At 36.8% G+C, this 12,025-nt stretch overlaps 1 protein-coding gene across 1 annotated transcript in view; it reads left to right on the top strand.

The window, feature by feature from the left end:
• Window positions 1-12,025, top strand: part of SYNE1 (spectrin repeat containing, nuclear envelope 1) — a 247,402-nt gene that overhangs the window by 62,109 nt on the left and 173,268 nt on the right. The window contains exons 33-42 of the mRNA XM_009884058.1: window positions 68-255; window positions 366-489; window positions 1,298-1,464; window positions 2,323-2,476; window positions 2,768-3,396; window positions 4,087-4,266; window positions 6,560-6,710; window positions 8,362-8,520; window positions 9,215-9,397; window positions 11,038-11,139. Of these exons, the coding sequence (XP_009882360.1) occupies window positions 68-255; window positions 366-489; window positions 1,298-1,464; window positions 2,323-2,476; window positions 2,768-3,396; window positions 4,087-4,266; window positions 6,560-6,710; window positions 8,362-8,520; window positions 9,215-9,397; window positions 11,038-11,139 (2,037 nt within the window). The remainder of the gene's footprint in view (window positions 1-67; window positions 256-365; window positions 490-1,297; window positions 1,465-2,322; window positions 2,477-2,767; window positions 3,397-4,086; window positions 4,267-6,559; window positions 6,711-8,361; window positions 8,521-9,214; window positions 9,398-11,037; window positions 11,140-12,025) is intronic.

The following is a 12,025-nucleotide window of genomic DNA, read 5'->3' as shown; positions in this document are numbered from 1 at the left end:
CCCACCGTCGTTACCATAGCTCTGTTGTTTATCCGTGTGACTTCTGTTTCTTTTACATGTTCATTAGGACCTTTCTCATACCGTGGAAAAACTGAGCAACTCTCTGGCCTCTCTCTCAGCCTGTGCCCGAAAGTTGGCCAACAAAGAAAAAGCTGCTCAGGAGGTCACAGCATTACAGCAGAAATATGAAAAGGTGCTAGAAAATGCTAAAGAGAAACAGACCTTATTAGAGACTCTTCTGGCTCAGTGGCAGAAGTGAGTAGACTTTCACATCTGCTGTGATGGACACGGAGACTTTCCTACGGTCAGTGGGTGAGACCAAGGAGATGCCTTGAGTTGGTAACTCTATGTTGTGGTTTTGTTAGGCAGGAGAAGGAGCTGTCTGCCTTCCTGAGCTGGTTGGAGGGGTGTGAAGCTGCAGCCAGGCCTTCGGAGCAGTATGTTTCTGCTGACAGAGTTAAACTGGAAAGTGAACTGCAGTCCCTGCAGGTACGATTCAACCAAAAGATTGTCCCCCTCCATTTCCTGGTTTGTTTCTGTGTCTTTTAAAGGACGGACTTGCTCAGTTGTAGTCTGACAAGGCAGGACATATGTCTGCTTGCCAGAGGATTCTTTCTCTAGAGAAATGCCTTTGTTTTACAATGCTACTTTCCTTTCTTTGAATGTGAGGAAAGTTGCTCAGATGACAAAATGCTCAAAGGTTCTGAATTCACAATGAAAGTCTGATTTCTGATTTTTTTTTTAAACACAAGTCTGTCATCCTATTCTAAAGTATGCCTTCCCTTGGAATTTTTGCCATTTGTTTCTAGGTTAGTATGAAGCAGTTGGCCAAATGTAGCATCTTTTAGACCCTTCATCAAGCCAACGAGTCCATAATTTTAGTTTTAAATATTAGTGAAGAGAAGGAAAATTATTTGGGGTTTTGATTTTTTGTTTGGGCCAATTTGTGACATTTCTTCACAATTCTGTTGCTGCAGACAAAATGCATTGCAAAACTTAGTCTTGATTTTAGCCACTTTCATCGTACAGTAGAGCTGTGTGGAAAGGTCACACTTTGACATAAAGGGGACAAAAAGCCCTGTGATGAATCCTTACAGAATTGCAGTTGCAGATTTGGCTGTCTGAAAGGTGTTGAGTACCTGCTTGTCCTAATAGACCTCAATTCCTCAAAGGATTTTACTGTGCTCGTTCACTTGTCTCAAAGTGGTGTACTGGAAATCCTGACTTGATTTTTTTTTTTTGTTATTTTCATAGTATGATGTCATATTTAATCTAATCTAATCTCCTGTTTTCCCAGGATTTGAGAGCAGATATTGAGTCCCATGCCTCAGTCTTTTCGAGCCTATTACAGTTAAATGAGACACTATTCCCAACAGCTTCCAAACAGTGTGTGAAAACAATAAAAGAAAAATTTGAAGAGCTGGATGAGAGGTGGAAAGCTTTACCACAAACTGTTGATAAAAGGTTTGTGCTTCAGAATGTTTTTTACATGTGAAATGAGGGTAACCAATATCCAGATGAGGAATCTGGAAGGCTCAGGAAGGGTCAGGAGCACTGCCTTCTTTTTTGAAATCATATATTTAGATTTCAATTGTTTTGATAACGAACATACATATTTTACTATTTGTAAAGGAGCTTAAATAATAGACTCTGGGCAATGACATCATCTTCTAGGGGCTTTACCAATATGATTGTTTTTCAGTATAATGATCTTCTACTAGCATTTCATGTTGAAAATTATGTAGAGAAATTTCTAAGGCAAACAGGAAGGTAAATGACAAGGTGTTTTTTTAAGGTCAAGGTTTAGAAACTTCGTTCTGAGTATTCCTCTGGACACATTCCTCCTTTGAACTGTGTTCCTTTGAGCAGACTTGACCCTCACTTACTTCAATGGAAGTTGAGCATGCAGTTACTCACTCCCATCTAAATTCATGAGACTTTCACCTTACATGCAGTATGGCAGATGATAGAGCAAACAGAATTACTATGTCTGAAAACTGAAGTTTACCTTCCATCAATATCATTCTCTTTGCTGGGACTACCCTCATGAAGAAAAGTTGAAGAACATACCGTAATTGTTTGGGGCATTTCTAACAGTTTATATGAGTAAAAAAGTGGAAACAGGGAAGAGCCAAACAGGTGCTCTTATTGTTGTCTTATTCCCCAGTTAAGAAATCAACACATTTATAACATAAATTAACGTTTCCTTCTTTCCTTGCACATGGCATTGAATTTAATGCTGTCCAGTCAGCTGTGGCTTTGATTATAGGAAGTGATTAATTTACATCCAGTGCTTTCTTATTTACATCTGACATCCTATAGGATCAACTTCCTTCAATCTCTTGTTACTGAGCATGGGCAGTTTGATGAGCTCCTGCTCAGGTTTTCAGACTGGATTAAGCAATTCCTTGCTGAACTACAAGCCACTTCAGAGATAAACACAGCTGATCGACAACTAGCTGCATCTCACAATAAGGTAATCTTTTGGATGTAAATATTAAAGACAAAAAAATTGTACAGTGCATTCAGCTAAATATTCATCTAAAACTAGCATGAGGTCACTTATTTGTTTGAAAACCGATACGCTGTTGCAGTCACATAGAGATTTCTATTATTTGACCAGTTTAAAGAAAAATTGTGACACTGAACTGTTCTTTCTGAAAACCCCTCACTAGTACTTGTTTTGCTTGTAAGTTTAGTGCTAGAATGTTTTCTGAGCTTTTGATTGGAAGAAAAATCCCAGCCCTATCTTCTTTCTTTCACGTAGAACCACTCAATGGAAGTCGAAAGTAAGAAGCAGCAGCTACAAAGTCTGAAGGAACATGTAGATAAATTGTGTTCTTTCAGCTGCCCAGAGGACCAGCAGGCATTGCAGGGAAAGACTGAAGATTGCTTTCAGCTCTTCCAGGAAGCAAGTCAAATAACTAGCCAAAGACAAGAGGCTCTGGATCAGCTGCGGGTATTCCTGGAGCTCCATAGTGCTGCATCAGGAGTGCTCCACCAGCTGAAGCAGACGGTGGAGAAAACAGGAAATATGGATAAAGCTAAATCTGAATTACTGGAGAAGGAACTCAATGATGTTATTCAAGATCTTAACAAGCTGGAATCTGTTGCCATCGGTTTGGATGGTTCCCTTACTAAGGCCCAGTATCACCTAAAACACAGCATTTCTGAGCAGAGGACCTCCTGCAGGGCTGTGGTGGATAATCTGTGCTTGGAACTGGAGGCAGTTCAAAACCTGCTGGGAACCAAACAGAGTGAGGCAGAAGCTCTTGGAGCCTTGCGAAGATCTTTCATGGAACGTAAAGAACAGCTACTCAAGAGAATTGAAGATACTGAGGAAAAGGCTGACAAGGAGGGCATGAAGGAGGCAACACTGCAAGCCCTCCAGCAAAGGTGAAAACAATATTAACGCTTGAGATTGGCACTTCTTCATTTGCTTGCAGTCTCTAGACTTTTTATGATGCATTGGAAGCATCTGTGAGTTTTCTGCCTGGGTACCTTATTTCTTGCCAGGAATATATAAGTCCATATATCGACTTAATAAAATTTTGTAAGTAAGTGAGCCCTTTGGATGGAGGCAGAACATGAGCAGAACACTTAGCAAGTCCCGCTAATCTTTTATATTGAAAGAACGGTCAAGAAAATCCTTGTCTCAGAAATTTCTTTTTTCCAAATGAATCCAAGCTCCAAACAGCTATTGAAATCCCATATAACACAACTATCCCTACTCTTACAGAATTAAAGACTTTACATGTGCTGAGGGAATTGAAAACACTTACTATAAAAAGTATTAATCTAAATATTTCAGTATATTTCAGAGTCACTGTGTGAGGTGAAGGTATATGTATATTTATATAATTGTATAGCTTTATATGTATCAGAAAAATCACATTCTGCGCCCAGTCATAGCAGAACAAAATCTAGATAACACTTTGTTTTCTGAAGATATTGTAGGAAATATTAGAAAAAGGGAACTTTATGCACAGTAACTCTAACAGCAACTGTTTCATTCTTTCTTTCTCTTCTTTTCTCTTGCAAAAACGTGAAGATAAGTAAATCTGAAACCTGCCTTTTAACTTGCAGATTGAGGATCTTTAACCAGTTAGATGAAGAACTGAATTCTCACCAGCATGAACTCCAGTGGCTCATGGACAAAGCGAAACAAATAGCTCAAAAAGATATTACACTTGCTCCTGAGATTGACAAAGAGATAAATTGCTTAGAATCTCTGTGGGAGGATACCAAGAAAGTTATACATGAAAAGTAAGTAGATCTCACACTTAAGGTGAGAAAGGAGAAGGTTCTTTTAGTGGGGGAAAGAGACCCAGTTATTTACATTTAATATCTTCTTGCCATATTAATCCCTATAAGAAACAGGGTTTGTATGTTAAATACTGAGTAGAAGATAAAACAGAGTGTAAACCAGGATATTTGTACCAGTTGTAATTATACTATTAATAAAGCCACAGATAGGTCCTCAGGACAGTACTTACAGATATACTGGGCTTTTAGGTGCATCTTATTATTTACTCGCCTGAAAGATAAAACTCCATTGAGATTTCACTATCACTCCTACTAGCACATACTCTCCTTCTAGCATGTATTTTCCTTCTCTATTGGATATGGATTTCTGCCAATCTATTCGGTGGTCCTAAATCATTCTTAGATTTAAGTCTTTCTGTCTGCTCAAGGGACCAGGCTCATAACAATCATTAGTGTATAATCAGTGATATAGGAAAGTTTTGTATATCAATGAAAGCTGATAAAGGAACTAAAGAAACTAAAGAAAGTTTCATCTAACCCTTTTCTTTGTCCTAGCTGCCTCTTTTTCATCTTTAAAGAAGACTTCTTCAAATGTTGTTTTTTAAATTTAATGCTAGATTCATTCAGTACTACATCATCCTCAATGTACATAAGTTTTGTCTAAGTGCAGAAGCAAAACAGTTCTAAGCCTGGCTAATATTTCAATGGGCACATGCAATTTGGTGATCCCCATGTAACCACTGGGTTGGTGTACTGGAACAATGATTCAAAAAAAAAATATTTATCTGTGCTGAAAAATGATTTCTTTTTCCTTTGGTTTATATACTGTACTGTTATTCCACTTTCTTGATTGACACCATACAGATATTTGTAAATGTGCTGCCCCTTAACCAGATCCATGCATCGTTTTCCTGCTTGAAAATATGCTACATGTATTTCATTTCTGGTGTTTTTTCCCGCTGAATTCAGTCTGGTTTTCTAGTGCATTTTTAAGAGCTGTATCAATCTGAACTACGTGGAAGAAAAGGAAGCTTTGTTTAGAAATATCCATCACTCATTTTTCTTAAGCACTGTTGCTAATCTGTATTTCATGTTGCATGTTGCTGCAACCCATTTTTTCTACCTCTGGGAGTCCTTAATAATAGTAAACCAAGTAATTTCCACATACATTTGCCAGAAGCTAGGCAGGCAGTACCAACCTGGCAGTGAAGAAAATGTAAAATAGCTGTCCCTGCCGTATAGATGCATTATTGAGGGTAAACGACTTGTCCAGTTTTCACATACTGGGGTAGTTGTTGCCATCTTCATACCTAAAACTGAAAGATACTCAGGTACCTTGTGATTCCTTTCTAACATAAAAATAATATTAATTTTTGTTTAAATTATGAATTTACTTTTAATTATTTTAAACTGTTTTCTTGCTCATATATACACAATTTTAAGCCCTCCTGAACCTGATTATTTTGGAGAGCTCTTTGGAGCATTCAGAGAAGAGCCAGCTCCTAAAGCAATTACCTCTCTTTCTTGGCAGTGTCATATTTCCCAAACTCCTTTCACAGACACACACTGTTCTGCAACTAAACATATCCAAAGTATTAGTCTTCCTTCTCTCTCTTCAGTATAAACACCAGGAATGGATTTAACAGTTTGCTGGTTTGTTGTGTTGTTTTTTTTTTTCTTTTGTCCATTGCCTGAAGGGAAATAGGCTTTTCTGGAGAGGGGGCAGGAAAAAAATATTAGACCTGTTCTTAGAAGCAAATTATTCTGTTCTCAGTAGAGTGACAAGTAAGTTGGATGTAACGTATTAGACCCAAAAAGCGTGCACCTGACAATTGGAAAACACAATATTCAGACTTATCTTGCATAGCTTTAGTCTTTACTTCTGCTTCTTTTTACCCGTCCAAAACCCCCAATGTTAAAGAAACGAGTTTAAAAAAAAATGAGCTGTGAGTGCCAGCATCATTATAGTATGGTTTCCAGTCAGTGTCCTCAACTTAGGCAGTGAGAAGCTTGAATTCCAGTTTCAGTCTTTCTTTTGCTCAAGTCGGTTGCTTTGATATCTGATATATATGAAATGACAATTCATATACTGTCTCACAAAACATCAGTGAGATGTTTTGTGATGTATGAACCCACAGTGATTTGTAAAACCAGAATACTAATATTTCCTTGGCTGCCCAGAACACGTTTAGCGCTGCATCTGGATTTTCCCATGGTGAATCGCTACGTTATATTCTCTTTCCTTCAGAAACACAACAACAAATGGTGCTAACACAGCCTTTTCACATTGCAGAAAGGAGCAGTCCTACATTCTTATTGATCTGATGAAGGAATATCAGAGCTTGAAGTCAGCAGTAATGAAAGTCATAGACAGTGCTGACAGTACTTCTGCGATCAAATCGATTTGGAAGGATCATGAAGATGTCAAGCGAACTTTATCAAAGGTAACTACAAATGTTTTCATTTGAGGCATTTAAGTGATCTTTGATTTAGATGGATTTTTCTGTTTGAAAGGTACCCTTGGGCTATGTTTAAAGTTCCTTGAATTTACTGTCAAATCTTGTCACACTGACATTCAGGGTTTAAATTGTACTAATTCAGATGAGGAAAGGATATAGCCCTTTCAGCATTTTGATGAGATCCATTACTGTGTATTTGATTGTTGCTATTTATAATTTTAACACCTAGAAATTCAAAATGTTAATTTGTATGGAAAGCGTAAGTTATCTGCTCTTTATATAAAATATCTTGAGAATATATTCTTATCATAGCATGAAAGGATATTTCTGGTCAACATACTTTAATGTTTTTCCATACTGTGTGATTTTTTTAATAGGTAAAAGTCAACAAGAGAAAATGAATTGTACACATTTCTGAAGTGTGCAATTCTTATGTCTGTCTCTGTCCCTACAATGACTTATTCCATGGGGTTCAATGTTGATACTGGCCATTGAGCAGAGATAAGGAATTTGTATCCCTGCATTACATTCATTTCACAGGATCATATTTCTAAAATTCTAAATTCTGCTATCTGTCAGCCTGTCAGCAATACCAGTTCTGAGCTAAATTCTTTCCATTCATTCGAAGGGTAATTTCATTTGGAAGCCTATTGAGCTCTTCATTAAAAATTCTTCAGTCAGATCTCTATAAACCTCATTCTAAACTGTGTGTATTTATGGCCTGTTTTTAACAGACATTTTAACTAGAACTGAAAGCCAGAAGAAAGCTCGGCAGTCTAACAAAGAAATGCATGTAACTTCCATATGATGCCTCTCCCTAATGTGAGCCTTGGGCTGTGGAGAATTCCCGGCTACAACAGTGGCCACATCTAGGCCTGAAGGAGATAGAACACAAAAAATACTTTGCACAACTTCCACCGTAATAAAGTAGGCATGGCCACATGGTTGTACTGCATCCAGATTAGTAGCTTATTATCTCTAATGCTGATCTGTAATACTTGTTCAAGAAAAAAAGTATGAGATGCTTACTGCGATCCTTTCTCAGTATGTTGTCATCTCTTTGGTGACAGTATTTTAAAGATTTCCCTATGCCTAGAATTGCAAACTTAGTAGCCCTGAAGATTTTGCCTAATTCCTTTCTGAACACATCTGTACTTTTGTTTTCCAGAGTGTCTAGGAGTGACAGGTTTTACAATCCTACATTTTGTTTGCAACACCCTCTGTTTACCCTGCTGTATTTCCAGAACTGATTTTAGTTACTACTTAGTCAATGATGGGTTCTTATTATTCAATTTTAGACGTGTAGAGTCTCAAGAATAGAAAGAATAATAGGAAAAAAACCACCATTGCTTTCAGTCCCAAAAATAGCTGATTACCAAGTGGGGAACATTCAGAATTTATTATTCCCACTTGTGTGCTTTGTTTGTAAGAACAATCATACAATTTGATTATGCTTATGGGAAAACCATGCCAGTTGCTCTGTATTTCGTGGCATAGTTAAATATTAGATGGTATGCTGACTGAGAATTATCAAACGCATCATATACCACAGGGCTAGTATGGGAGAACCTGGAGAACTGGATTTTTCTTTCTTTTTTCAAGGCTTCATTAAACAAGCAAATATTTATGTCCACAGCATGAAGCTGCCAAGAATGAACTGAGTGAGAAACAAAAAGAGCTGGATACTTTCACCAATAAAGGAAAACATTTGTTAGCAGAACTGAAAAGGGTGCATAACTGTGACTCCACGGCGATAAAAACAGATATGAACTGTACGGTGGACAAGTGGCTCGATGTAAGAGTCTGGTGTTTATACAGTGAATACAGTTTTTAAGTTGGGCTAAGGTTACAGTATTAGTATTTTCTTAGGATCTCAGAGTGCAATTGTTCAGTAAAGTTTACTTTGAAGTATATCTCAAAGTGTTAATCATAGGGATTTGGCATCCATTGTATGCACAAAGTTGTGACATCCATTTGATAGATTTAAAACGATGTCTTATAACAATGAACAAATCTTACTAGTATATATTTGCTTAGTGCACACTTCTGAGTATAAATTTGGATTGGATTCTCACCTAATGTAAGCCAGCATTATTTTATTCAAGTAAAATGGGCTAAATAAACTAGGAGTGAATTGTATTAAGCTACACCATAAAAGATGTGAATATGTTGAGAAAGACATTATAGCAGAGAAACATAATATAAAAGCTAATATTTTACATTTTCATATTTATACTGCTTTATTAGCAAATTTCTGCATTAGGTAAGAAAGATAAATGTAGCGGGATTAAGGATAAAGTTTATCAGTAAAAAATATACAAATTTTTAGAAACAGTCACACACGATTTCTGTTCATTTTATAATTTAGGTAACTAAATTGAAATTAGAATTAAGAACTTAGACCTAACTCTAAAAAAATTATTTTGCCTAGGCTTAGAAATCTAAAATCAATTTGCGAATGGTATTGATACATTCTCCTCTCCTAAAAGGTGTCTGAAAGACTTGAAGACAACATCGACCGGCTGAGTGTAAGTGTGTCTCTGTGGGACGACATCCTGAAAACTGGAGACGAAATGGATGGATGGTGCAATAAGTGCATTTCGCAACTGAATGAAGTCATCAGCAACTTGAGTAACAGCCAGAGAATGGAGGTCCTCCTGAAAGACTTCCAGGTGCTTACCCATAAATCAGTGATAAAAATGTTATGGACCAAATTCTCGCGTGACATCAGGCACCTGGATAAGGCTGTGCTGTTGCAGACCACCGTGTTCCCTGTTCAAGCAGTGGTACCATTAACCCAATGGCTAGTTGACAGCATTACAGTCCTTTTTTGAAGCTGTATACTTCTGACAGAAACAAGAATGGCACATGTCTTACTAAATCTAAGCTTCCTAATTATTTTGGCTCTAGCAGTACATGACAGTGTATTCTTACAAGCACAAAAATTTCAAAAAGCATGGCGTTGGACTGAACTCTGTTCCAGTAGAAACTGATGGAAATTTTAGACAACTTCAGCTAAGTTAAAAAAAAAAAAAGTAATTTTTAAAATCTCGTCTCAGAAGGTAGATTCTCCAGGCAATAAAAAAGATATGCTGAACTGGAGAGAAAATGTTAATGTCAGGTTCTAACAACTTCAGTAAGATGAGGTCTTTCTTTTCTGGATAGTGTTAAACTGTTTTAGAAACCTAGCCAGTGTTCAGAATGTGTTCTGCTTCTATTCGCTTAAAATATACAGGAGATCAACCATAGAATGAGCCATATTCTACTTCATTTGAAATAAATTATGTCCTTAAGAAGATGCACAATGAACATATACAAGTATTATGATAGAATATAAAATGATGCTTCATCAGTATTTTGCTCAGGACAAGCTTTATCTAATATCTTTCTGATTAGTATAGCAATCAGACCACTTGAATTCATCACTATTAAAACTAATTTGAAGTAAGAGCAGCCAGTACCCAAACCACAGGTGTACCTGATTGACAGGAGGGCCAGAACAGCGGAAGACATGAGCACTGTGTGTACATTTGCAGTCACAGAATTCACAGCCCATAATACTTTTTTTGCTCTTTCTTTTGCAAGGGCAAGAGGAAAGGCAGTTCACTGACAGAAGGGACCTGCCATTTCAGCAATCAGAAATAGATGACCATGGACAGAAATAATCAGTGTACCTTTTATACGGTCCATAGCAGTGGTCCCTCTCTTGATCAGTCACCTAATGTTATATACTCCCTAGCACAAAATACCCCCTGAGGATTCTTCTGGGGCCACTTGAACTTATACCACTCAGGGCAGATAAATACACAATAAATAAAATGTCCAGATATATCAGTGTATATATAGCAGCATTTTTAAGTTCCCTTTTGAGGTTAAAATTTATTTTTGTGTCTAATTTTTTTTCTGAGAGCTCACTTCCTTGTAATAAAAAACAGAGACCACATGTATTATACTCTGCATGCCATTAAGTGGAACCTAACAACCACAGTAGATTTTTCCAGTCGAATAAACAATGACATTCCCATCTTTATTCAGCCTGTTTTAAGAAACTAAAGCTGTTAGTGCATTTTAAGTGCTAAAAATGTGTGTGGTTATTTTAATGGAGGGAAAAAAAAATCTCTGAACTGACTCTAATAAAGGAAAAGAGATGGGAGATTTTTAGAGAAGAAAACTAATGGAACAAGTGTGTTCCCCCTGGCTGCTAAACTTTGTTTACTTTTTCTTCCATTTTTGCAATTGTTGGAGAATCCTTCTGAAGGTCTAAAACCCTCTTGTAGTTTGGTATGAAACTTTGACCACATCTCTTTTACAGTCTGAAGTCAAGGATAAGGAACTGAAGTTGGAGCAGCTTAGTTCCAAGATTTCAGATCTCAAAGAACTGACCCATAGTCAAGAGCCTCCTGCAGATCTCCAGGTAAAATAAAGATCTTGGTAATCACAGACTGTGCTCAAATGACTAAGAAGAAACTCCTCCTGAAATTTCTGTCTCTCCTGTACTGCCTTTTTCTTTCAAAGGGACAGATACAGCATTATTTATATGTATCAGAAGTATTCTTTGTTCATATTTCTTTAGTTTGATTTTTTTCTGAAAAAAGTATGCCAGAAAGTAATTGAAGTTTAGAGTTGCAAAAGTTTTTTTTTTTAATAAATAGAGTGAAATAGAGTGAATAGTTTATAAGGTAGCTGATAGGAGACAGATGATACTCTCTATACTGCTCAACATTAAGCCACATCACATGTGACTGCATACCCAGTTTGCCTCTTTGAAAGAATTATAATGCAGTAAAGTATGTTCATTTGCTTTATCAAACCAAAAGTATTCTTTAGTGGACAGGAATTAGTGTGCTGAACTAGCTGTTACAAGAGACTGATAAAATACAGACCCTGCAGGTGAGCTGTTGAACTTTATGATTGGCTGGGTCCGTGTTATTTATGTTCTAGGGCAGATGCAAAAAGAAAGTTTGATTATTTCGGATGTTTGATTTCAAATGGAAATTGGTATATGAGATTATTCGCTTTCATTGTCTGAAGTTTTAAAAGATAAGATGACTTCTGTCATTTCCACAGGCAGGGAGATATCTCAATAGATATTTATTTCAAAACCATTTATCAGATTTTAACAGAACTTAATAACACTCAAGCCTTGTCCACATTTTGCCATGACTGTACACATAAGCCTAAATTAGAAATCAGATATGAGTCAAGAACCCTATAGTATAAAAATTTGCAAATTATATGGGAGTGCTTATGTTCTCCCAAATTGTTTTGTTTACATGAGAGGTTCAGAAAATTCAGGTTTA

This window comes from Charadrius vociferus, unplaced genomic scaffold (genome assembly GCF_000708025.1).
Source record: "Charadrius vociferus isolate BGI_N301 unplaced genomic scaffold, ASM70802v2 scaffold494, whole genome shotgun sequence".
NCBI lineage: Eukaryota > Metazoa > Chordata > Aves > Charadriiformes > Charadriidae > Charadrius > Charadrius vociferus.
Note: the sequence above shows the minus strand (reverse complement) of the source record. Positions and strands in the feature narration are given on the sequence as shown.